General features: G+C 39.9%; 3 protein-coding genes across 3 annotated transcripts; 2 read left to right on the plus strand and 1 right to left on the minus strand.

Annotated features, from left to right (window-relative positions):
- Positions 1-1737: 1737 nt before the first annotated feature.
- On the minus strand, positions 1738-3446 carry LOC103707509 (lecithin-cholesterol acyltransferase-like 1). The gene is made up of 2 exons (XM_008792026.3): positions 2981-3446; positions 1738-2882 (listed from the first exon to the last, which is right to left on the minus strand). The coding sequence occupies exons 1-2, from the start codon at positions 3346-3348 to the stop codon at positions 1982-1984; spliced, it is 1269 nt and encodes a 422-aa protein (XP_008790248.2). The 5' UTR covers positions 3349-3446; the 3' UTR covers positions 1738-1981.
- A 5225-nt stretch (positions 3447-8671) lies between these two features.
- LOC103707553 lies at positions 8672-9683 on the plus strand. Its single transcript, XM_008792085.4, has one exon. The coding sequence runs from the start codon at positions 8835-8837 to the stop codon at positions 9264-9266; it is 432 nt and encodes a 143-aa protein (XP_008790307.1). The 5' UTR covers positions 8672-8834; the 3' UTR covers positions 9267-9683.
- A 2969-nt stretch (positions 9684-12652) lies between these two features.
- LOC103707508 (70 kDa peptidyl-prolyl isomerase-like) lies at positions 12653-20626 on the plus strand. Its single transcript, XM_008792025.4, has 13 exons — positions 12653-12935; positions 13077-13163; positions 15305-15559; positions 15689-15769; positions 15975-16055; positions 17753-17947; positions 18185-18271; positions 18419-18594; positions 18676-18798; positions 18906-19052; positions 19129-19256; positions 19348-19468; positions 20318-20626. Exons 1-13 carry the CDS (start codon positions 12719-12721, stop codon positions 20513-20515), a joined length of 1896 nt encoding a protein of 631 aa, XP_008790247.2. The 5' UTR covers positions 12653-12718; the 3' UTR covers positions 20516-20626.
- Positions 20627-22427: the final 1801 nt, after the last annotated feature.

Below are 22427 nucleotides of genomic sequence, written 5' to 3' on the forward strand. Positions count from 1 at the left end.
CATCAGTACCCAAGGGAAAGAGCATTTCTCGACGTTGCCAGCCAGCTTTGGTTGGTTCCCTTGACCATGACCTCACGTTCTTCAAAGAAAGCGACGTTATTTACAAAGTGGGGGTGTGAAAAATTAAAGAAGGCAGAGGAAAACCCTTTCATGGCCCTGCTGCTTTGCTGGGGGACCGGGTGGGGTTGCCATGGCGCCCATCACCCCTTCATTTTGGACCCTTGGTGTTGGAGGGACATCAAACTAACTAAAGTGGCCTTGGTGATCCAAGTGGATCGGGGTCTAAAATGCAGTGTTGGCTCTAGATCACTGCTCCACGATATCCTCTTAGACGAGTGTGGTTTCTATCAGACCACATATATCTACAGAAAGATGAAAAATGCTGTTGATTGGATAGCATCTTTCAGTTCGCCATTCGAAAGACTTCATTTAAAAAAATTATGTGTTAGTGCCCTATTCTTTATATTATTTTTTTTATTGATTTTGTTGGCTATACCCGTATTTGCTATGTGGAAGCTGCCGTTGTATAAAAAAAATGAAGGAGGAGGTGTAGGAAGGAAAAAAAAAAAAGAAAAAAAAAAAAAAAAAAAAAAAAAAAGAAAAAAAAAAAAAAGGTTAGTGGCCTAGATGCCAATCCGGAGGGTCTGAGGGTTCTAAATTGGAACACCACTGTTTGCATGCTTACTGACCTTTGGTCATTTCTGCAGGAGGTGAGGAACTGACAGCAGCAGTGAGAAAGGTAGGATTAGTAATAAAGAAATAACTTTATATAGATTAGGATGAGGCGTGCATGCAGCATCTACTATTAGTCATGACGTCAATAATATTTGCAAATAGGCCAACCAATGCATGTCACGTTCCTACTCCTTGAATTATACATTTCAGAGCCCTATGGATCTGTTAAATAATGCTTGATATTATGACATAGAAGACTTGGTGCATGTCACAAACTCATTAACTACATTTCCTATTCATGTTGTAGACAACAGTTGCATCTTTGGAAATGCCAGCCATGTCATTATCTCATATTCTGGAGCAAGATAGAGTTATATCACAAAAATATTAGTTGCTGCTTGTCCTGGAGAGCAGCCAATCTCAAAGGTTGATTTTTTTTTTTTTTACCTCTTAGGAAAATCTCAAAGTCAGAATTGACTCAAGTAATTAATGCATTTAGATCCAACCCAATTACTAGCGATTCCGGTGTGAGTCTCAAACTTGACATCATTCCTCAATTATATTAGATGTGGTCCATCAAATGGCACATATGTTTGAATAGATTTTGGTTTGCTCAGCACTTCAGACCTGGGTTGTTTTATCTTAGCTGATGGCAAACTACCGTATGGTGCCTATTTCATCCTAATCCGATTGTGTATTTAAGTCTTCTAAACCGGAAATAAATTAAGCATGCTCACCACATGACTTTAGCCTTAGGCTGGTCATTCCCTATACACTGCTTGCCCTGTGGAAGCTATGATTTCAGAATTTTAAACAACCAAATTCTGCTTCTAAAAAGAAAGGCCAAATCATCGAGGAAGGGATAAGAGGGATAGGAGTAGTAGCACTGGAAAAATCTTTCAGCAAGTTGACCGTATCAATGCTGCATAGCCTACAGATTCGTTTTACAGAGATCAATTTCAGTGTATGGCCATGAAAACTTGGTTGAGACTTTGGAATATTTTTTTTCGGGTAAAAAACTTCGGAATTTCTGAAAACTAGAACTCAGCTGCAACCCAAGCATAAAACTAGTAAATCTGAACTTTCTTTCTTTTTCTTACGTAAAGAAATTTGAAACAGTGCATCAGGCATTTGCTACCAAGATAGTGCTCGACCAACATGGCGTTGCAGAGCAGTAGGAAGGCTCTGTTCTCCAAGATCCATCAGGACTAAATGGATTCTGTTCTCACAAGGGCCAATGTCGCCCGCTGCATGACCCAGATACTTGTCCGGTCTGGCCGTTTCAGACAACAATAACAGCAGAACTCTAGATCACAGAGCTCAGACTAACGGAGTTAATTCCACAAATCTCTCCTATGATCTCCTTCAAAGCTGCACCATCTTTTAAAATAGATGTGTGCGATACCCCAGGCAATTTGATCACCTTCAGAACCTGGCTCGCTGAGTCCGCCCACTCGGACTCAAGTGCCAACAAGCTCATCATATTCACAGTCCCATCTCCATCCCCATATACCATCTCCGGCTGCACGTCAAACCCCTCCGTCCCATAGACCAACGCTTCCGGCGTCTCGATACCAGCTCCAACTATACAAGTCACCGGCACACCGGGCTCCGTCAATCTCTCGATCATCGGCAATATCCTCGTCTTATACGGAATAACCCCTTCGTCATATCCGATATCCTTGAGAAACTGCGGCATTTCGTATGCCGAATAAGTCTTGTTTTGTGCCATGACAAGTGGTTGCTTGCCGAACACTGTGGGAGAAGGTAGAAGCCATAGATTGCTCTCCGAGCTCCTTTGCTCGTCTCGAACTAACAATGGGTCAACGATGGGGATGCCGAGGGTGTACCCCGATGCGAAGGTGAGCATCTCTTGAACCGTGCCGGCCCATGGCGCGGAGAGTGCGACCAGGTGTTTGATGTATTTCTGACGCCATGTTAAGGGGTTGCGAGCGAGGAGTTGGAGGGCAAAGAGGCTGCCAAGGCTGTGGGAGAGGAGGATGACCGGCTGGCCGCCATTGGCGGCGCTAGCTGCTTCGATGAGTTGCCTGAGGTCCTGCAGGTATCGAGTGCCCACTTGGCTGGGGTGGCCTTCGGCAGCGAGGCCATAACGGAAGTCATAGGGGGCGCCGAAGAGGTTGTAGCCATCTTCATAGCCGATTTCTTCCAGCGCGTCTACCAGAGTGGCCATGTAGCCGGTGATAAACCTGCAAATTGTGATCTCTTGTAGGTATAAATTTAGTGCCGGAAAATGATCATAAGGAAACAAAGGAGCAAGTTGGGTCCAAGAGATTAGGGAACGTACTTGAGATTAGGGTCGAGGTAGAGAAGCCCTCGAGTGGAGCCGAAGTATGGGACCCGGGTCTCGACGCCGGGGGCATTCCGGTAGTCGTCGATGTCGCGATTGTAGGAGAGCATCATCCTCTCGGCGAAGCACCGGGTGAGAGGGGCCACCAATACAGTTGGGTCGAACCATATTCTGAACCATCCCTCTATCCTCCTTTCGACCGCCGAGAGGCGGCAAACGAGGGTGGAGGGCTTGTAGGCTTCGGTTAGCCGGGCCTCCAGCTGGTTGCCTCCGCTTCCAGGTATCAGAACCAAGGGATGAAGCCCACTGCCTCTAATGGAGATGCACGCAGACAGCAGCAGAGCCATGAAAGCCACCACTCTCATTCTTGCCGGGAATACTTTGATCTATTTCCATGCTGCAGTGGAAACGCCAGTGTATTATCTGGCTTTTCTTGGCTTGGTGGTTGGGATGGGCAGTTTGTGTGGTCTGCGCTTCTTTGAACTACTTGGATAGTCTGGTGGCCATGCATTTTAGCGGACGCTTGGTTGTGATGCGCCCCCTGGATTTTTTGTCTAAAACGATTACAGGTAATGGTTAATTTTGTTTATCTATCAAAAAATAATCAATTTTATTTATCACTTGGTTTACTCATTATTCTTGATTGGTTTAAACTCTTCGGTGATTGCAAAATAAGTTGATATGAAGCCTATGAGTTAACCGACTTCAAAATGAATTACTCTACCATGTAACTAGAGTAGCTTCTTCAAGATTAATTAAAAAAAAAAAATCAAGTTTCTTCTTGGAATGGATGGATTAACTTTCTAAGTATTTGACAATAATACTTAGAGTCATAATAACATGGCGATCCCCAATTAGGCATACACGAGCTAATTAGAGGCCGATGGTCTTTTGCATGAGAGATCTCTCCAATTTCTCTAGCTAAACCAAGCCGTACCAACTGCATATCATGTTCGGAACTCGCCGGCAGCAAAGCCCAAGGATGATTGGGATGCATACTCTCATGCCTGTGGGAAATGAAAAGTGATGCGATCATGGTGAAAATCGGTCGAGAAGATCTATTTAGAATCTTAACATGTAACAACCTATAATAATCTTGGTTTGCGTCTAAAATTATAAGAGAAAAAATAAACACCTAGAATCTATTTGGGTAATCTAGCAGGATTAGGCCAGATTGCTTATTTGATTTGTGGATTGAGCAGCCCATCTGAGCATGGCCCACATTAACCCAGCACCCACCCCCCAACTCAAATCCTGTGAGAGGAAGAGAAGATCTCCGTATGCGTGTGGGGATTGGGTTGATATAAAGGCTGCAAGCGGGCTAGGAAGGCCAAGACTCACCGAGCCATAAGCTGGGCCCAAAGCTTGTTGAGCCATGGGTTAGGCCTAATGTAGGGCCCAAAGAAATTTCGGGCTGGGCTAAGGTCAATGCTTGGCTCGGGCTGTTGCGAACTCGAACATTGAGCCTGGATTTGGGCCCAAGATCGGCCTGGAACGAGGCAGATAAGTGGCCCAATGTGTTAGATCAAGTTTTTAAGATTTTCATAGCAGCTTACCATATAATAGAGAAATTGGACTCCTTTCCTTCTCGACACTTCCCATCAATCTTCTTGTGATTCAACAAGATCAAGCTTTGCCCTCTCTTCCCTCTCCTACTCCTCCGGCTTGTTGTTCCCCTGCTGACCACTGTCCACGTCGCCATCTATGCCACCATCATGCAGCCAAATTGCCGATCCGGACCCTCCATCACTTGACTTACATATCACAAGGCAAAGAGCTTAGGAAGAAAAAGGAGAAAAAGATCATAGCTGAATCCATTTGGCGGTTTCTTCTCCTTTTGATCTTATTCTTTTTCTCATCCCGCTTTTGGATTCTTTTTTTCTTGACATATCTCGGAAAAAGACCATTATCTTGTGGTTTATTTTAGCTTTTTATTACATTCCTATGCTTTAATTGAAAAAATATATCCAAATCTTAAGATTTATGTTATTGAAGATATAGAGTCAAAACCTAGAGATTTCTGATGACTTTCTTGAATCCTCCCAGATGGATCAGGGGATAAGGAGAAGCTCAAAGCAGTGGGATTACGCCGTTGGGGCAGGCCACCGCGTTTGGGTAGACCAAGGTGGTGATGTTAACCTGCTTGGTTGCATTGAGAACTTTGTTATGAGGAGTGCAGGTGGAGAATGAGGGGGAAGGATAAGAATGGGTAGCTATCGAACTCATTGAGAATTAGCTTCTCATGGCTGAAGACGACGTCGTCGAACACTACGTCGATTGCATCCACTGTCCAATCTATGAGGGTCTCCATAGTGGCCGCAGTCATTGCATGCCTATCGAGGAGGAGGACCAAGTTTGCTTAGGCCGCTTCATCTCTCTGTTGTGTTCTTTGACTGGTAGGAACTGATGCTTTTGGTTTTGGGCCAACCTAGATCGGCTTAATTTATTTTCTTTTTCCTTTTGGCCCAAACAAGTTAATTAGGACCGACTTGACGGGGTTTTGGCCTGGACTGTGCCCAAGTCGAGATTTTGTTAAAAATCTTTGGGCTTAGCATAGATAAAGCCCCAAAAAATTTGGGCCAAGCCTGGGTAGAGACCCAGCTTGGCATCGCTAGGCTCGATTCCGGTGCTAATTGATATAGCTACGCCCAAATTGGCTCTCCAATCAGAATATCCAACAAGAAATCCAGCCCATTTCTTGGCCAAATAAGATATCATAGTACATCAAGATAGTTTTGATTTAAGCATTTTTCTTGTATTTCAGCATATTAAAAAATAAAAACTATCCAGTCTGCATGATGAATAAGTCAGAGTCCACGAAAACAAGTGATTTTTATTTTTTAGATACTTTTAGTGATATAAATTATAACCAATGATATGGTTCTTTGATTTAAATATCAAATTATTGATTTTGAAACTAAGGAAGATAAATACGCTCTCCTCTCAAGATGAGCATGGTCCGCATTTGTACATTCAGCGTCATGAAATTTTATAATTTTTTTTGGGAACGAATTAAGTTCGTTCCTGTTCATTTTTATTAACTGAAAATAGAGGTTATAATTTCATAAGTATTCATTTACTATAATAAAATCCGTAGGCTACAACCCATCAAGCAAACCCTTCATTTGTAGAAGGTTACATCACTCTCCAATCATGATCACAAATAGTTATTGCATCTTCTTTTCTTTAATATCTTCATCACTCTCCAATCATGCCGTTAAGGAACCGGTCTTGCCCCCATAGTTGTTCCATGCGGTCAACTCTTAATGGAACTCGATTGGTGATGAGCCCGTAAATGTCAACTTTGACGTATCGCTTAGTTCGTCGCCCGCGCACCGAATTGACCGGCAAACGCGGCCTTACCAACGTCCTATCACCGGCGGGTTCTCATCTCCGCCGAACGTTCGCTCTAGGGCCCTTGCAATTGACTTGACCCAATGACCCCTCCTCAGTCCTCCTCGTCGATTCCTGGCCTTGAACCCTCTGGCCGAAACCCAAAGAAAGAGAAAAATGGATGGACTGATGTATGGACACGTACGTGGGAAAGGGTGCGATGGAGTATTAAGACCATACACTGTTTTCCGGTCGACAAGGAGTTTTGATTGACCTTTGCTTAAATTATGAAGCAGAAGGGATCGGAATATCGGATTGAGATGGATATAACGAATTAGTCCATTCAAAAGGGTCGGTCTTACTAAAGTTGCTACTTTAATCAGACATGACGACTTTAATGTCTCATAAATAGAATTTACTCAGCTGGCTTTTAAACTGTTTAAGCAAGTTTTTGTTAGGATTTAGTTGCATGTCATTGGACCATTTATCAAGGAGTTAACTCTACCCTAGTTGGTGGGTATGATGCCACCACCGTTACAATACCATCAAGCCACCTAGGTTGCGTTTTCCTTTGCTATTTATCATGAAAATATCATCAAGCTATGCTTCTTTTGTATTTGATAAATTGCAAGCGGTAATTTATCAAATTTCTTTCAAAACATCATTCCCTTGGAATTTATCAAAAAAAATATATTCCTCGGTCACAACTGCTCGTTTGAATTCCAGTTTTCTCGGAAGTCACGCCCCCTTTCTTTGAGAGAGTGCATGTGATTAAAAGTTAAATCTGCTAGTAGCTTGATCCAGCAAAAGCTTTACAAGCATAAAAAGCAAAATATTAGAATAATATATTCTTAAATATCATTACTAAATTAGGCTCTCCTCATCTTCTTCTTGACCAGACTTAGGCCCTGTTTGGGAGAGCTGTTGGCAGTAGAGCTGTTGGAAGTAGAGCTGTTGAAAGTAGAGCTGTCTGAAGTAGAGCTGTAATAAAAAGCTGTTTACTGTTTGGTAACTATATTCGTAAAGTGCTGTGGTACTTTGTTTTATGTTTGGTAAACAAACTGAGAAAGCACTTTTTTATGATAAAATTACCATAAAGGACATTGCATAGTATTATACAACAGAACATAATAAAACATAACATAAATTAATATATAAATATACGATATAGTATAATAATATTGTAATATAAATTAATATTATGTTAATATAGCATAATAGTAATATAATTATTAGAGTAAATTAATATTTGGTAATATAACATAATATTAAATTATTTAACATAACATATTAATATATTATGATATAATATAATATATATTATATTTATAGTATAATACAATAATAAAAGTATAAAATATTATACTTATTAATATAAATTAATTTTTCATAATATAACATAATATTAAATTATTTAAAATAACATATTAATATTTCTCGCGGTCCAAGGGCTCTTCTTCGTGGTCCACGCTCGAGGAGGACCTCAGCGTGGGCCGCGAGGTTGATGATTAAAAAAAAAAACAATAATTGATTTTGTAAGGTACGGAGAAGGATTAAAATTTTTTTCCTCTAAAATGTGGTTCAAGAGATGCATACAAAAATTGAAAAAAAAAAATATCTTTTCTTACGGAAGGGAGTCTGACGGCTAGGGTTCTTGGCTCCAGCAAATTTTTAGGTTTATAAAAGGACAAGCTATGTAATTATTATATTTTAATATGGGCATTTTTGTCAAAAATACAGCTATCCGAAAAAGCTGAAACAGCTTCCTCCCAAAAGTTCCAAATTGGAGCTTCCTTCCAAAAGCTGTTTTCAGCTTCCCGCAAAAGCTGAAACAGCTTTTTGAAAAATTTACCAAACATAGTTTTTCATCTAAAAGTACTTTTGGAGGGCCAGAAAGTGCTTTCTGGCCCTCCAAAAGCTCCCCCAAACAGGGCCTTAGTCTACCGAACCAATCCTTTGACGTGCAAGGCCATCCATCATTTAAGAAGCATCAAACAGGCCAATCCAGCTATCCCAGTGTCAAGCCACTGACCGTAACCTCAGGCAAGAGTACCGTTCTTCCCTTCTAATTTTCTGCTCATCCTCAGCATTATACTATAGTTTCCTTCTTATTCCCTTAATCCCTTACCTCTAAATACTCTGTTATCTATATATCACAAGTAATTAGCTAAAACACCCAGGACAACAATGGGCGAGTAATTGGCGTAGCATCAGCGGACGTGTGCTCCCCGCCACATCATCGATTCCAATTCCACCAGTCCACAGCGCCTTCTTCCTTGGAACAAGTCCAAATGGATCATTTTTTTTTCTTTTAATCAAAAATCATCTCCAAACCCCATGGAACCTCTAGCTATAAGTAACTCTCTCCTCATCCATCCTTCCCTCAAGCCCATCTACCTCGCCTTTTTGTCTACCCTCCAAACCTCAAAACGCCTCCCCCTCCCTCCCTCTCTCTCTCTCTCTCATTTCCTTCTTTTAACTAAATAGCTGAGAAGTCTCTTCCCCCCGCCACCTAGCAATGTGCAAGGGAGCAACTAGTTCGCCTAGCAAGCTGAGGTGGTACTTGAAGGCGCCCATGAGAGCTCTGTGCCGTGCTAGAGATTTCTACGTCCATAGTATGACGGGCTGTGTGGGCCGGGTGGAGAGGGGGGCTATCAGGGGCATGCCGGCGGGGATGGTGTCGGCGATGCCGCGAAGCCAGAGCCAAGGGTTCTACCGGCAGCAGGGCGGCAGCACCGAGGACGACATCCGGGAGCTCATCCGGCTGGCGGACAAGGCCAGGCAGCCCGGGTCGAAGGACGGGGTGGTGCCCAGGAGCCAGAGCGTGGCCACCTTGAGGATTGATGAGGACCGGCCCTGCGAGTTCGAGGGCCTGGATATGGTCCCTCGGAGCAAGAGCTGTGCCGTTGCTGGGAACAACAAGAGGAAGGACGTGGGCGTAATTGCTTGAAGGTGCGCCATGTTGGAGCGACGCCCAGAAGAATTTTGAAATGTTGTAGCCGATTGAGATTTCAACAAGGTTTCCTCGCACCATGAGGCCATGAGACAACGATGGTTGCTGAAGTGGGAGAACTCCTCAAGAGTTCTTGCTGCTGCTAGCTTGTTCGTATTGTTTGTTTCCTTCCATTTGCCCTTCTGGCTCGAGGTTTGTGTGTGAACATATACTTGGGGCTTCTTGGCGTCTTTCCGTCTTCAGCCGTACGTGTTCCCATGGCCCACGTCTTGCTGTTCCTCCGGAATTATGTGTAATTAATAGATGGGCTGCTTGGAAATTTCATAGGACTATATTCAAACCTTGTTATTCCTCAAAAAAATATATTCAAACCTTGTTGCAGTTTTGTTGTGGGAAGTGGGGCCTTTTCTTGTTTGTTTTTGTGTTAATTTGATTGACTGAAATGTCGTTACCACTCTGGAAGTTTGCATTTGATGCAGGCCTTGATGATTTGGTCTTGAGAGGCCGGCACCGGAAGTTATAACATTTTCTTAACATTCGCAAAGGCAACTAATGTGCAGAAAATTCAAGGGACAAGGGGGTTAACCCGCTGTCACCCATCACTTGAAATTGTTGAGCCTCGCTCTTGCAACTAGTTTGATTCGCTGGAAACATTTTTACTAAAATATTTTTTTGGAAGGCCGGCGCTTAGGCATATGATGCTTGGAAAACTAGTTTCTAAGGGCTCGTTTGGTTCGCGGGAAGTATTTTCCCTCCTAAGAATATGATTCCTGGGAATCAGATTCTTAGGAAGAGGATACCTAGGAAAGTACTTTGGCATGTTTGGTTAACCATGGAAAAGTGACAAATTTCCAAAGTGCTTATGTTTGGTTGACCATCCACTTTCCTAGGAAAGTTAAGTATAATTCCTATTATGCCCTTAATAAAAATTAGGTCTTTAATGCCTCTTTAATGCTGAAGGGTCTTTTTGGGAAAAAATAAAAAAGGAGTGATTACCACCTCATGGGAAAGTAACTTTCCCATGTTTCTCATGGGAAAGACTTTCCCATGAAGGGCTCGTTTGGTTCGCGGAAAGTATTTTCCCTTCTAGGAATATGATTCCTGGGAATCAGATTCCTAGGAAGAGGATACCTAGGAAAGCACTTTTGGCATGTTTGGTTTACCATGGGAAAGTGATAAATTTCCAAAGTGCTTATGTTTGGTTGACCATCCACTTTCCTAGGAAAGTTATGTATAATTCCTATTATGCCCTTAATAAAAATTAGGTCTTTAATGCCTCTTTAATGCTTCTTTAATGCTGAAGGGTCTTTTTGGGAAAAAATAAAAAAGGAGTGATTCCCACCTCATGGGAAAGTAACTTTCCCATGTTTCTCATGGGAAAGACTTTCCCATGAAATGTGGGAATCATATTCCCATGGGAATACAACTTTCCCATCTCTCTCCTTTGAAAACTCCAACCAAACAAGAGGCATTTCATTACTTTCCCGTTGACCACACTTTCCCCCCTCCCTTTCCTGCGAACCAAACGAGCCCGAAATGTGAGAATCATATTCCCATGGGAATACAACTTTCCCATCTCTCTCCTTTGAAAACTCCAACCAAACAAGAGGCATTTCATTACATTCCCATTGACCACACTTTTCCTCCTCCTTTTCCTGCGAACCAAACGAGCCCTAAATATTTAGTTATCAATTGAAAAATAATATATTCCACAATGGCTTATGTTTGATTAAGCATTTACCTGCATGTGATAAAATATCTATTATGTTTTTAATAAAGAAAAAGATCTTATCTCATTCAATCTAAAAGCTTAAGAACATATTTAGAAAAAAAAATAAAAATTAGACTTCCCATGGACATGAATTTTTCATTTTCATAAAATATGAAAAACTGCTATTGCATTTTTCTTCTTTAAAAGCTCTAATCAAACACAAAGCCTTTCTCTATTTTCTCGTTGACCATACTTTTTTTTTCTTCTTTTAGCATGAATCTAACGAGTTCATAATTCCTTGCTGCTATATGTTTATAGGAGATTGGGGTATTTCTTCTAGCATATTCCTCACACCCTTCCATGCGCGAGGAGGAGATCATAAATATGCTCCTTGAATACAACAAAAAGCAAGAGTTAACAAGTAGGTGCTTTGCTTGGTGTTTGCTAGCATCTTGGACGATAACTCAAGTGTTTTTTAGCTTTTAGCTGGAATGTCAAGGGTAGGATTATGGATGGTCTATTATCGTAGATAGTTGCTTTAGGTTTTAGGATGTTAAAGTATGGGAAATCCATATAATGGGCTGGGACTTCCATAGTTTCTTTAATGATTTAGAAAGTTTTAGGGTAGTAAATATCATGAGAATATCATTATTTGTGGAATTGATGTACTGATGTTATATAAAGTGCAAAAAAAGAACAAAAATCATATGGGACGCGTACATACTAGATTATATGGTTCGTGTTTTTATTTCGGCCACGTTAATATTTTACACGAATCTCAAAAAAAAAAATGGAAAAGTCCTAATAAGAGTAGTGGTCGGGTCGAGCCGGATCTCCGACAGCACGCTCTTAAAGGTCTCATCGCTCTCGTTGAATATGGAGTCGGCCGGCATCATGCAGGAGCCGAGGACGACGGCCTCGCCAATGCTGGGCTCCTCCCATGCGTTCCAAAGGTGGAAGCAGAAGCAGTCCGAGACGTCGACCCACTTCATCTCCGACGCGTCGGCGACGTGCTAGGGGAGAATTCCGAAATGGGAGGTCTTGCTCCGATCGTAGACGACCAGCGAGCCGCCGCGGATCATCTCCGGGAGCTTGAAGACCACCTGCTGGTTAGGGATCCGGATCACGACGAAATTCTCGGTGATGGCGAAGTCATGCATCATGGTCGGCTGGTCGAGGGGGATCTCGACGTCGGGTGACTTCTCGCTGGCAAAAATCAATCGAGCCTGGAACTTAAACATGATGTGTGATTAGCACTTGTTTGACCTGAAATCATTTGAATTGCATCATGTTTGTAACAGATCATCTTAATTGAATAAATCCATTAATTTAGATGATTAACATTGTGATTTATTTTGGCATGTCTGGCGTGATGCATGAGAGTGCACCATGTGTTAAAATTTCATTGTTATTAATGGCCATCAACCTTTCATGAAAGTTTGGGATTTAATATATATACGTGTGTCCCATCACTGGAGTGCATTATTGATTTAGTTTTTTAATTAACGATGGAGTTAAGCAGGGTACGCTAGTTTGCGACAACAATGAATTTAATTCCTTCCTGGCTATCAAAGGACTCATCCTAGCCGTTCCATCAGTGGACCCCTCTTTAGTGATCATCAGAATAGAATAAACTGAATAAAGGTGAGAAGAAAGGAACAGCCAAGACCCTCCCTGCGCTGAAAGTGCTGCGAGCCGCGGCACCCTGCGCCCTCCCACTCCTCTCTTCCACTCCGAGATGTCGAGGCTCTTTTCCTCGGCCTCCGCGGCGAGGGCGGCGGCCGCGAGGGACACCAACCTCGCCGAGCTCGACGAGGAGCCCGGCGAGGTCATCGAGTCCGCGCCGCCCCTCCGCGTCGGCGAGGAGAGGGAGATCAATGCTGCCGGCCTCAAGAAGAAGCTCCTTAGGGCCGGTCGCGGCTGGGAGACCCCTGTCACTGGCGACGAGGTCACAGGTTCGATAAATTAGAAGAGAAATAAATAAATGATCGGATTGTAGTTTTCTCGGATTCTTTAATTCGAGCTTGGAGGAGGAAAAAATGGGTTTTGTTAGGTTTTATAGTGATACCGGTGTTGGATTTGTTTCACAATTGCAGTTCATTACGTGGGTACGTTGCTCGATGGAAGCAAGTTCGATTCCAGCAGGGAGAGAGGCGAGCCGCTCACTTTTAAGCTCGGCCATGGTGAGTTCTGGTTACCTTATTTATAGTTTAGATTGATTTGACGGAGATTTCATGTTTGAGTTGCGAACCTTGTTTACTTTTAAGGGTTTTGGTAAAAGATTTTGCCTGTAGGTTTCAATGCGATTGCAGTTGTTTCCGTAAAGACTTTGGCTGTTGGTTGTTTCAAAGTGTTTGTATGATTTCGTTGTGGATTTTGGGGCAAGTTTAGGTTAGGATGCATCATTTGAGTAGATCCAACTAAAATCACCATTTTATTTGATCATATATGCCTCTTTAATTTAAAAAGACGATTAGGAATAATATTTGAGCTCTGAAATTTGGGGGAAGATATATCGGGAAACTTAATACGTGTCGTAAGCCTATAAATCATTCTTTTTTGTAGTGACCGTTCCAAGCTAATATTGGTCATCGCCGCTAATTGTGATCTTGAGTAGTTATCACTTTCCAATTGCAACTTAAATTACACAAGGTCTAGTTAATGATTTAAGCTATCACATTTTCTTTTATAATTCAGACCTGAATCTAAAGACACATATTTGAATTATAACTCAAATCCTATTCTAAATTTCAGCATTGGCCACTTCAAATGTGCTATATCTTGTTTTGAGTTCTGCAACTTTGTTCTATGAAGTTGTTTTTTCTACGGTCGTTAATATGCCCACAATCTGACAGGTGAATGAAGTAAACATGATGGGCAGCAATTCCGCTGTGACAAGAAAATGCAAAACTCTCTTTTATTTCCCTTACCAGTCATCCCCTCTATCTCCATTAACATGTAATCAAGAAACTGAGTACAGAACACCCAGCAATTTTTCCAAGTCACTCTTGCTCATCTTTTGTTCCATTTGATTACAAAAAGGGCATGTGCCAGAAAGTTCTAAATTATGGCTCACCTACATTATTCTGCGCCTCAAGGCTATACTCTCTAGGAAACTTACTTTCATGTGCAAGACTACTATTTTGAAGCATGTGCTCAAATAGAGATCTTGATCAAATTACACTGCTTGCACATAACTATGTGCCTTTTGTGAGTACCATATCCACTAGGCCCTTGCTATCTTCAGAACTATTTGAAAGAAAGAGATGGCTTTTTAATTAAGTTCATATTGTCTAGCATGAACTTATATGCCAGATGTAGTTCTTGTAATATGTGTTATTAAGTACACTTAATCAGCATTAGATCCTCATCAGACTTCTATAAAGAACTAGGAGCAAGCGGAATGCTCATATTCTTTATGTTTTATTTTTCATTCTAGTGTTCTTTCCCTGTTTCTGTAAGCTATGTCTTGTATAGAAAGGGTAATCTATGAAAGTTATGCCCAATATATTGAATATTGTTCCTTGTTAATGGTGTCTGACTACCTCACCTTTTGCCTTTGGCTTTGAAAACATAAGTTGGATGAACCTTATATCTTTTGTATCACACCTCCTTCTTAAGAACCTTGGAGCTTTCTCTAGTTTGTTGGCAGGTCCAAGTGTGATCTCATCCATATCAGATATTATCTCGATTAATTACTATTTCATCTTGAAGCCCTTTCTCATCTCCTCCATGAAACCATTGTAGTTTCGTGTGCTTCGATAAACTTTGTGACCATATTTTACTATTTTATTTCAGGACTATTGTCATTCAAATTATCATTGGCTATTAACTAATGGAAAATCTGTGCCATTGTGCATCCTGACATGGCAAAATTTGGCTGTCCTTACTAGAAATATTGACATTCTTGAATTCTTAAAAGATAGGGAGTGCATAGAACATGTTTGTGCAAAAATTGATCATTGAAAAGAATATTAAAAGGCCTTAATCTACAAAATCATTCCCTTTGTAGTGCTACGGATCATTCATTGCAACCTAAATGGTCTATTCTAACTTGTTATTCTTCCAATGCAACTTAAAACCAAATCCACAATATTCCAAAATAATTTTACCAAAGTAAAACATCTCCTCTTTGGTCCTGTAACATCTTTTTCCTGAAAATTACATTGGCTTTTAAACTCAAATTTCTTTATTTTATTGTTTTTAAACTTTTAATGGTTATTACCTATTTTATATTTGTGGGTTTGTAATTATGGGATTTGACAATTTTATGTGCAGATTCTTATTTGATTATAGAAACTGATAAACTCTTCTCTTTAATTAGGAGAAGTGGTTCCTGGTTTGGATCAAGGGATAGTTACTATGAAGAAGGGGGAATTAGCATTATTCACTTTGCCTTCTTCATTGGGCTATGGAAATCTCAGCACTCATGATGTTCCTCCTGGTGCTGATATTCAGTATGAGGTGGAACTAGTGTCATGGCTGACAGTCATGGACATCTGCAAGGATGGTGGAATTGTCAAGAAAGTTTTATCAGGTGGTGATGATAGGCAAACAGGGGATCTTGATGAAGTTACAGGTACGTCAGGGCGATTCTACTCTCCAATTTACTGAATATTATGCTTTTTTTCTTTCCTCCAAAAAGCAACATGTAGCTTATATTTTGGTATTGTTAGAATAATGCTCGTTTTTCCTGTAATCTGTACAGTCAAGTACCAAGTCAGGCTACTTGATGGATCAGTTGTTGCAGAAACTCCTGAAGGAGGAATGGAGTTTTATATCAATGAAGGTGAGATTTGATACAACCTATATATTCTCTTGACGAAAAATTGAATTTTATCTGTTTATTTTTTCTCCTCTCACATCTTTATTCTTGTGTGATTGATTGAATTTGCTGAAGATATCCTAATTTTTGTTTAAAGTTTAATGCAGATAACATGTGCCAAATGTTATTTTGATTTCATGAACATTGTTCTAACAATTATGTTGTGCAGGGCATCTGTGTCCAGCATTGCCAAAGGTCCTGAAGACCATGAAAAGGGGGGAGAAGGCTGTTGTAACTGTTCAACCACAATGTATGTCTCACTACCATGCCAGTTGCTGATATTTGGAAGTTTGGACATTTACTTGTAAAACTCGTTATTATTTGTTTTCTTTGAAGACATTTTCCTTTCATACTAGAGCTAAATTTCCTCTGTTATCCTTTTCTTCTCCAAATAATAGATTGGAAATGCTTGCATCGTCATCAGAAAGACTGCTGAAGGTGGATTCGTAAATTTAACCCTAGTTTGTTGGGATTAAACTTGCCAAATACGATAGACGAATTTAGAAAGCAGACCTCTAGTAGCTGAGGCCTTAACGGTAATGGTTATGATTATGTCTAAGGTGTGGTTTGTTCTATTTGACTCGATTCATATTCCTTTGTGTTATTTAAAAACACGAAGTGAGTTCTTTGTGTTGCAAAATCTTTTCAGTTATTTGTCTAGAAAATTCTTTAGTCTTTGTGGTAGAACTTCATTAGCATGAATGTAATGAGTCTGCTCATCTTGATGGTGTGGTCCTATTGAGCTCCTATTTATAAAAAAAGCACTGTGGCCCATTAAGTTGATATTTCTGGTTACTATTTCTTTTTAAGAACAAAAACAAAGAAAGGTATGCAAGAAATTTATGTCCTATTTCTTTTGGAAGAGCTTTCTCTTTCATATCCTGTATCAATAACCCTAACAGAATTTAAATTTTGATTAAAGTAGAATAAGGATTTTAAGGACATGCTGCCCTTTCTAGTGCAACTGCGTCAGCATTAGGTAGGTGTAAAATAAATATTAATCATTGAAGTTGCAATGCTTTTACTATATGGATGAATCAATGTCCACATGATGTATATCTTGGGATCTATTAAATGTAGCAGTTCATCGATTAGTCGTGAGAGCAGAATCTTGCAACTACTGTGTTTTTCTTCTGCATGTTTTATACTTTTTTTCCAACAAATAGAATCTACTAATCAATAAGAATCACTGACAACATTCTTATTGCCAATGAGCTGGTTCGGAACTTTCATCTTTCTTCTGGTGCTGCCAAGGCCTGCCTCAAAGTAGATCTTCGGAAAGCCTACGACAGCGTGAACCGGCAATTTCTCTTTCACACCTTGAAATGTCTTGGGTTTATTGAAACCTGGATCTTGTGGATTAAGCCAGACGCACTCAAATCTCGAGTCACGTCCCGACCTACAGCGACCATTTCGCCTGGACCGGCCAAATCCTGATTTATTTTTGCTTCTCCCGGTCGTCGAGCCTGATCGACTCGACTCTTTTCACTCAAAATGATAGAGGCCACGGTCACGCTACCGGATATCGATGAGGGAGAGGAAGCCAGCATAAGTAATAGTTTCACCAGTGGATCTTCGAAGGAAGAGAGTGGGCGGTGGGTGAGTTTAGGTAGAAAGAGATAAGATTTTAACTAGTACAAAGGATTAATATATGTAACACATGGGCCATTCGTTAAGCGACTGTAATAGCTCAGTCTGGAATATGGGTTGAAGTAAACTGGTGAAACTTCCTTTTCATGTCTTATCAGGTCTAACCATGACCAGGAAATGAAGCTATGGATTCAACTAGTCAAATATTTAATCATTGAATATTTGTTGTCTTGTTCGGGGATTTAATCATTGACCTTAGCCTACCTTAGAATGTTCTCTCTCTGTGTGTGTGATGTTTTATGTTTGCATGTTGTATGTGTGTGTTTAATCTCACTCTGTCATCATAACAATCTGCAGATGCATTTGGAGAACGGGGGAGAGATGCAAGTGATGGATTTCGTGCTATCCCCTCAAATGCTACACTAAATATTGATGTTGAATTGTTATCTTTAAAGCCCGTTCTTGATGTTATGGACGATTTGAAAGTATTGAAAAAGATCTTGAGAGCAGGAGAAGGCTTCCGTAGACCAAATGATGGAGAGACTGTCCATAGTAAGTATGCTCGCACTTTCCAATGATGAAATGCCAACTATGCAATTTATGAAATTGATAGAATATAAACTATTGAACAGAATTATTTTTTCTTCTGCTCATGTTCTATTAATCTATCCAGAACTATTCATATCTTGATTTGTTGGTAGGTTATAGTTTTTATGATCGTCAATTTATTTGTCTGAGAGTTATAGACTGATGTAAAGTGCTGCATTTGTATGTATAATTGTACTCCAGTTAGGTACACTGCCATGCTGGAAGATGGCACTGTATTTGAGAAATTAGGCTTTGACAAGGAGCTCTTTGAATTTGTTATAGATGAAGGTCAGTTCATGTCAACCTCATTCATCTCCTCATTTTGTTTTAAACAGTACTTCCTTTATTTCTAATGCATATCATAGCAGTGGAATGCTCAAATTTGCAATCTCCCTTTTATGTTATGTGGTGATGCACTGTTTATACGCATTATAGAACAAGTAATTGCTGGATTAGATCGTGCTGTAGCAACAATGTTAAAGGGTGAATTTTCACAAGTGACTGTGAAACCGGAGTATGGTTTTGGAAACGATGAAGTTAAGTTGGCTGTTACAACAATTCCCCCATGTTCAACTTTGATATATGAAGTGGAGTTGGTGGACTTTATAAAGGTGATGATGCAACCAATTAGATGGTTTAATACGAACTTAATATTTAGTCATGCATTAACTATACCTTGAATTAAACTTCAGCAAAAAGAACCATGGGAAATGAGCGGTCTTGAAAAAATTGAAGCTGCTGAGAAATTAAAAAAGGCGGGCAATGATCTATATAAGATTGGAAAGTTTCAGCGAGCTGCAAAAAAGTATGATAAGGTAGTGCAGTCGGGTGGCTAATAGTCAACTTATTCTGTGATAAATGTCCTCTTCTTAGTGGGTCAGTATCTTCTGGAAAAGAGCTGGACTAATGCGGTTACTCTCAGGCTGTTAACTATGTTAATGAAGATGGGCCCTTCGAAGGTGGTGAGGAAAAGCTAGTTAAAACTCTGAGAGTCTCCTGTTGGTTGAATCATGCATCATGCTGCCTCAAATTAAAGGATTTTCAGGGAGCAATCGAGTTAGGCTCAAAGGTATATTGGAATTTGGGGGAAATGCGTTATAGTAAGACATATTAACTTCATAAATGCTACTTGTTTACACCTTCAGGTATTGGATATTGAGTTCTGCAATGTGAAGGCTCTATATAGGCGAGCACAAGCTTACATGGAAGCTGCTGATCTTGACTTGGCTAAGTTGGATATTCAGAAAGCACTGGAGGTTGACCCCCAAAACAGGTGAGGGGGGATCCAGATATACAGTTGTGAAATATTTGCTCTTATTTATGGTATTATCAACTTCTTGAATGTAAATATTAAATGGTTACAGGGAGGTTAAATCCTTACATGGGACGCTGAAACAGCTTCTGGCAGAGAGCAACAGAAGAGATGCTAAGCTATATGCTAACATGTTTGAACGGATGAGAAAGGACACAGATGTTGCACTGAAGGTAATGTCTTCAAACTGAAGTTTTCAATTATGATATTCCCATATTAGACCTATCCTTGAGATCGTTGTCTGCCATCATAACTTACAGGTCATTTGCCTAGACCTTTTGAGTTCAAGCAATTAGTTAATATCTTTAACAACCAAACCTATGCAAGTAGAGTGACCACCATTACGGCCCAAAAGTGGAGGTATGTAGCGACCAGTATCATTTATAATATCAAAAATAAAAAAAAGGAAAGGCAAAAATTTTACTCTGGCCTAGTGTGCCTCTACATTGCATGCACTTGACTTATTTATCACCACAGCAAAATTTTATGAATACCTAGATCTAGATTTTGTATATTTTTGAGCCTTGGGGTGCATGTTAGTTAGAGGTTGGCATCAGATATGAGAAGTTTGAGGTGGAGTAGGTGTGAAAGTAGAGATACGTCCTTGGAGTGAGGTGGTTCTGCAGTGGAAGCAAAAAGTTTAATCAGGATCATTGTAGTTGCAGCTATTGAGGGTATATTTGCAAACAATGTCAGATTATGTGAGACTATATGAGCTATTGGAGTTGTTGGGAAGTAGTAGCAAGATTATAGGTAGTTAACAAAACTATCATGGGCAGAGGAAGTAGTTTTTTTTGAGATGGTAAGTTTTCATAAGCCAACCACAAGGGGTTGGGACCAGGCTTGCTCATTATACATCTATTTATGATCATGCACTTTATCAGATGTAAATCCATGATGCTACAGGATTGGAATCACGACTGTTCAATTGAAAGTATTGGGCAAATGTAGAAAAATTGCAGGCAAATGACAAGCTGCTTTTGTTCATTGTGTTGATCTCATAATATGCATCTCTCTTGCAGAAACTCAAGGTTGAAAAAGTACAGGATGAGGAAAGGAATGACCCTGAAGTCCAGACAATGGACATTGAAAATCCCAAGGTGAAAGCACAGGAAGAGTTCAAAGTTAATACAGAGGCCCAGGCAATGGAAACTGAAACCCCTCTGGTGGATGCAGCTTTTGCTGGAAACAAGATGATGCTGGATTCCATTGAACGATAAAACAGATATTGTTGTTTCTTAAATCTGTTTATGAATCAATAAAATCTTACCTTTCCTGCTTATCATGATGGAGAAATTACAATGGTAGCTTTTCAATCCCTCAGGTCTCAATGCCCTGCCTCAAACATTTTATTTTTACTTCCAAAATCATGACTCCTTTACTCTTGTTCTAAATATTGGCGACAATTTTGGAATTGACTTTTTAAGAAGTTGCTTGGTTGCTACATAAAGAAGTTAAACTGGGTGGTCGAAGATGGGGAGAAAACCAGGACGTATGAGAGTGCTACCTATACCAGGACTCCACGAGCATTCGATGTGCAGAGCCAAAAACCTTTTCTCAGAAATTCAGATGATGCTTATATAAGCAGGAACTAATTCACAAAATTATTATGATTTTAGCGGACGTCTCAATGCATGATAGATCAGTTTTTTCTCCGAGTTATCCTGACCAAATGTTCATCAGTACTTGTTTCCTCGTAATGCTTTTTTGGGTGATTGCTGATGGAAGGTATCTCCTGTGGAAGTGTAGCTCCTCTCAAGATCAAGGATGTACGCTATGCGGAAGGACAGAAGAAACAAATATCAGTGCTTGTACATACATGCATACACTAGCCATGGACACTTAAAAAAAATAAATTTGGTAAAAAGTTTGAAAAATTAGGAGATAAGAGATGAAACAGATTAATTAGATTAAAAAATCAGTGTTTTTGTTTTTTTAAATTTTAATTAGAGTCCAAGTGGTTGAGAATATATAGATAAGAAAGAGAGAGATTTTTCTTTGTAACAGAGTTCTCTAGTATGGGATGTTTCAGAGAAACCATGCAGATAAGAAATAGAGATGAAGAAATAAATAAACAAGCATTTATATTATATATCTAAATTTTAAATCATATTTTTTTCTAAATATTCATACTCCCGTAGAGAGGAAGGAAGGGCATTTTAATCATATAATTCAATATATTAAATCTAATATAGTCTGATGAAATAATATACATAGGATTGATTATGCTTCTTTGATGATTTTGTTCCAAGATCTAAGTAGTGTGTATGAGTCATCTTAGTAATTGTACGTTAGATAATAAATATGCATTGCGTGTTTTGTTTAGATCCAAAAGTAAAATTATTTTAAAACCTCTAATTTTGTATCACTACAAAGGGAATATATCTAATTTTTTCTTACAAAAGTAATAACTAAATAAATTTTTACACAAAATTCGCCCAAGTTTAATACCGGGCCAACGTACTGACGACATAACATTTGATTCGTGTGGCCAATTGCACCCACCTTAAAACTCATGTACCTCTGTGTTCCCAATTAGATAATAGAAACTCCGGTAGGAATAGGTATAAGTAGTAATTTGTCCGGGTATTTCTCATGTAACCCTTTCTTCTCATCCTTTACTCTTTTATTTATTTATTTATCTAGCATATCATCCTTTATTTAATTTTTTTCTATCTTTCCGACAATGGCAAACAGTCGATGCCTCCAAAGGATGGAAGATCGGGCTTAATAGGCAATGAAGGCTATTGTTTCCTAACCTCCGACGAAGTTGGGAAAGAGCCAGAGTTAAACTCCTTCCCTGACTCGAACAGAGGAATGGTAAGTGTTTCCTTCCCTCTTTTTTTCCTCTTTGGGCCTATTTCACTGGCAGGCCGGGCCAAAGGGATTGGCCTTATATTCTTCTCTCTCTTAAAGTAATTTTATCCTCGAAATTAACTTACTTGAGGCACAGATTTAAAAGTACTCAACCATCATATCATCTACAAGCGCTCAAACAGTCTCCCTCAAAGTGCCAGCTCCACAAGATCTTGACATAAAGAATTACATGGTTTCGATTAGATAACCCTAAAATCAATAAAACAAATGGCCACCATCGAGCTTCAGTTTATGGTTGAAATTCTCGATTTACTC

This window comes from Phoenix dactylifera, chromosome 6 (assembly GCF_009389715.1).
Source record: "Phoenix dactylifera cultivar Barhee BC4 chromosome 6, palm_55x_up_171113_PBpolish2nd_filt_p, whole genome shotgun sequence".
In the NCBI taxonomy this organism is placed as follows: Eukaryota; Viridiplantae; Streptophyta; class Magnoliopsida; order Arecales; family Arecaceae; genus Phoenix; species Phoenix dactylifera.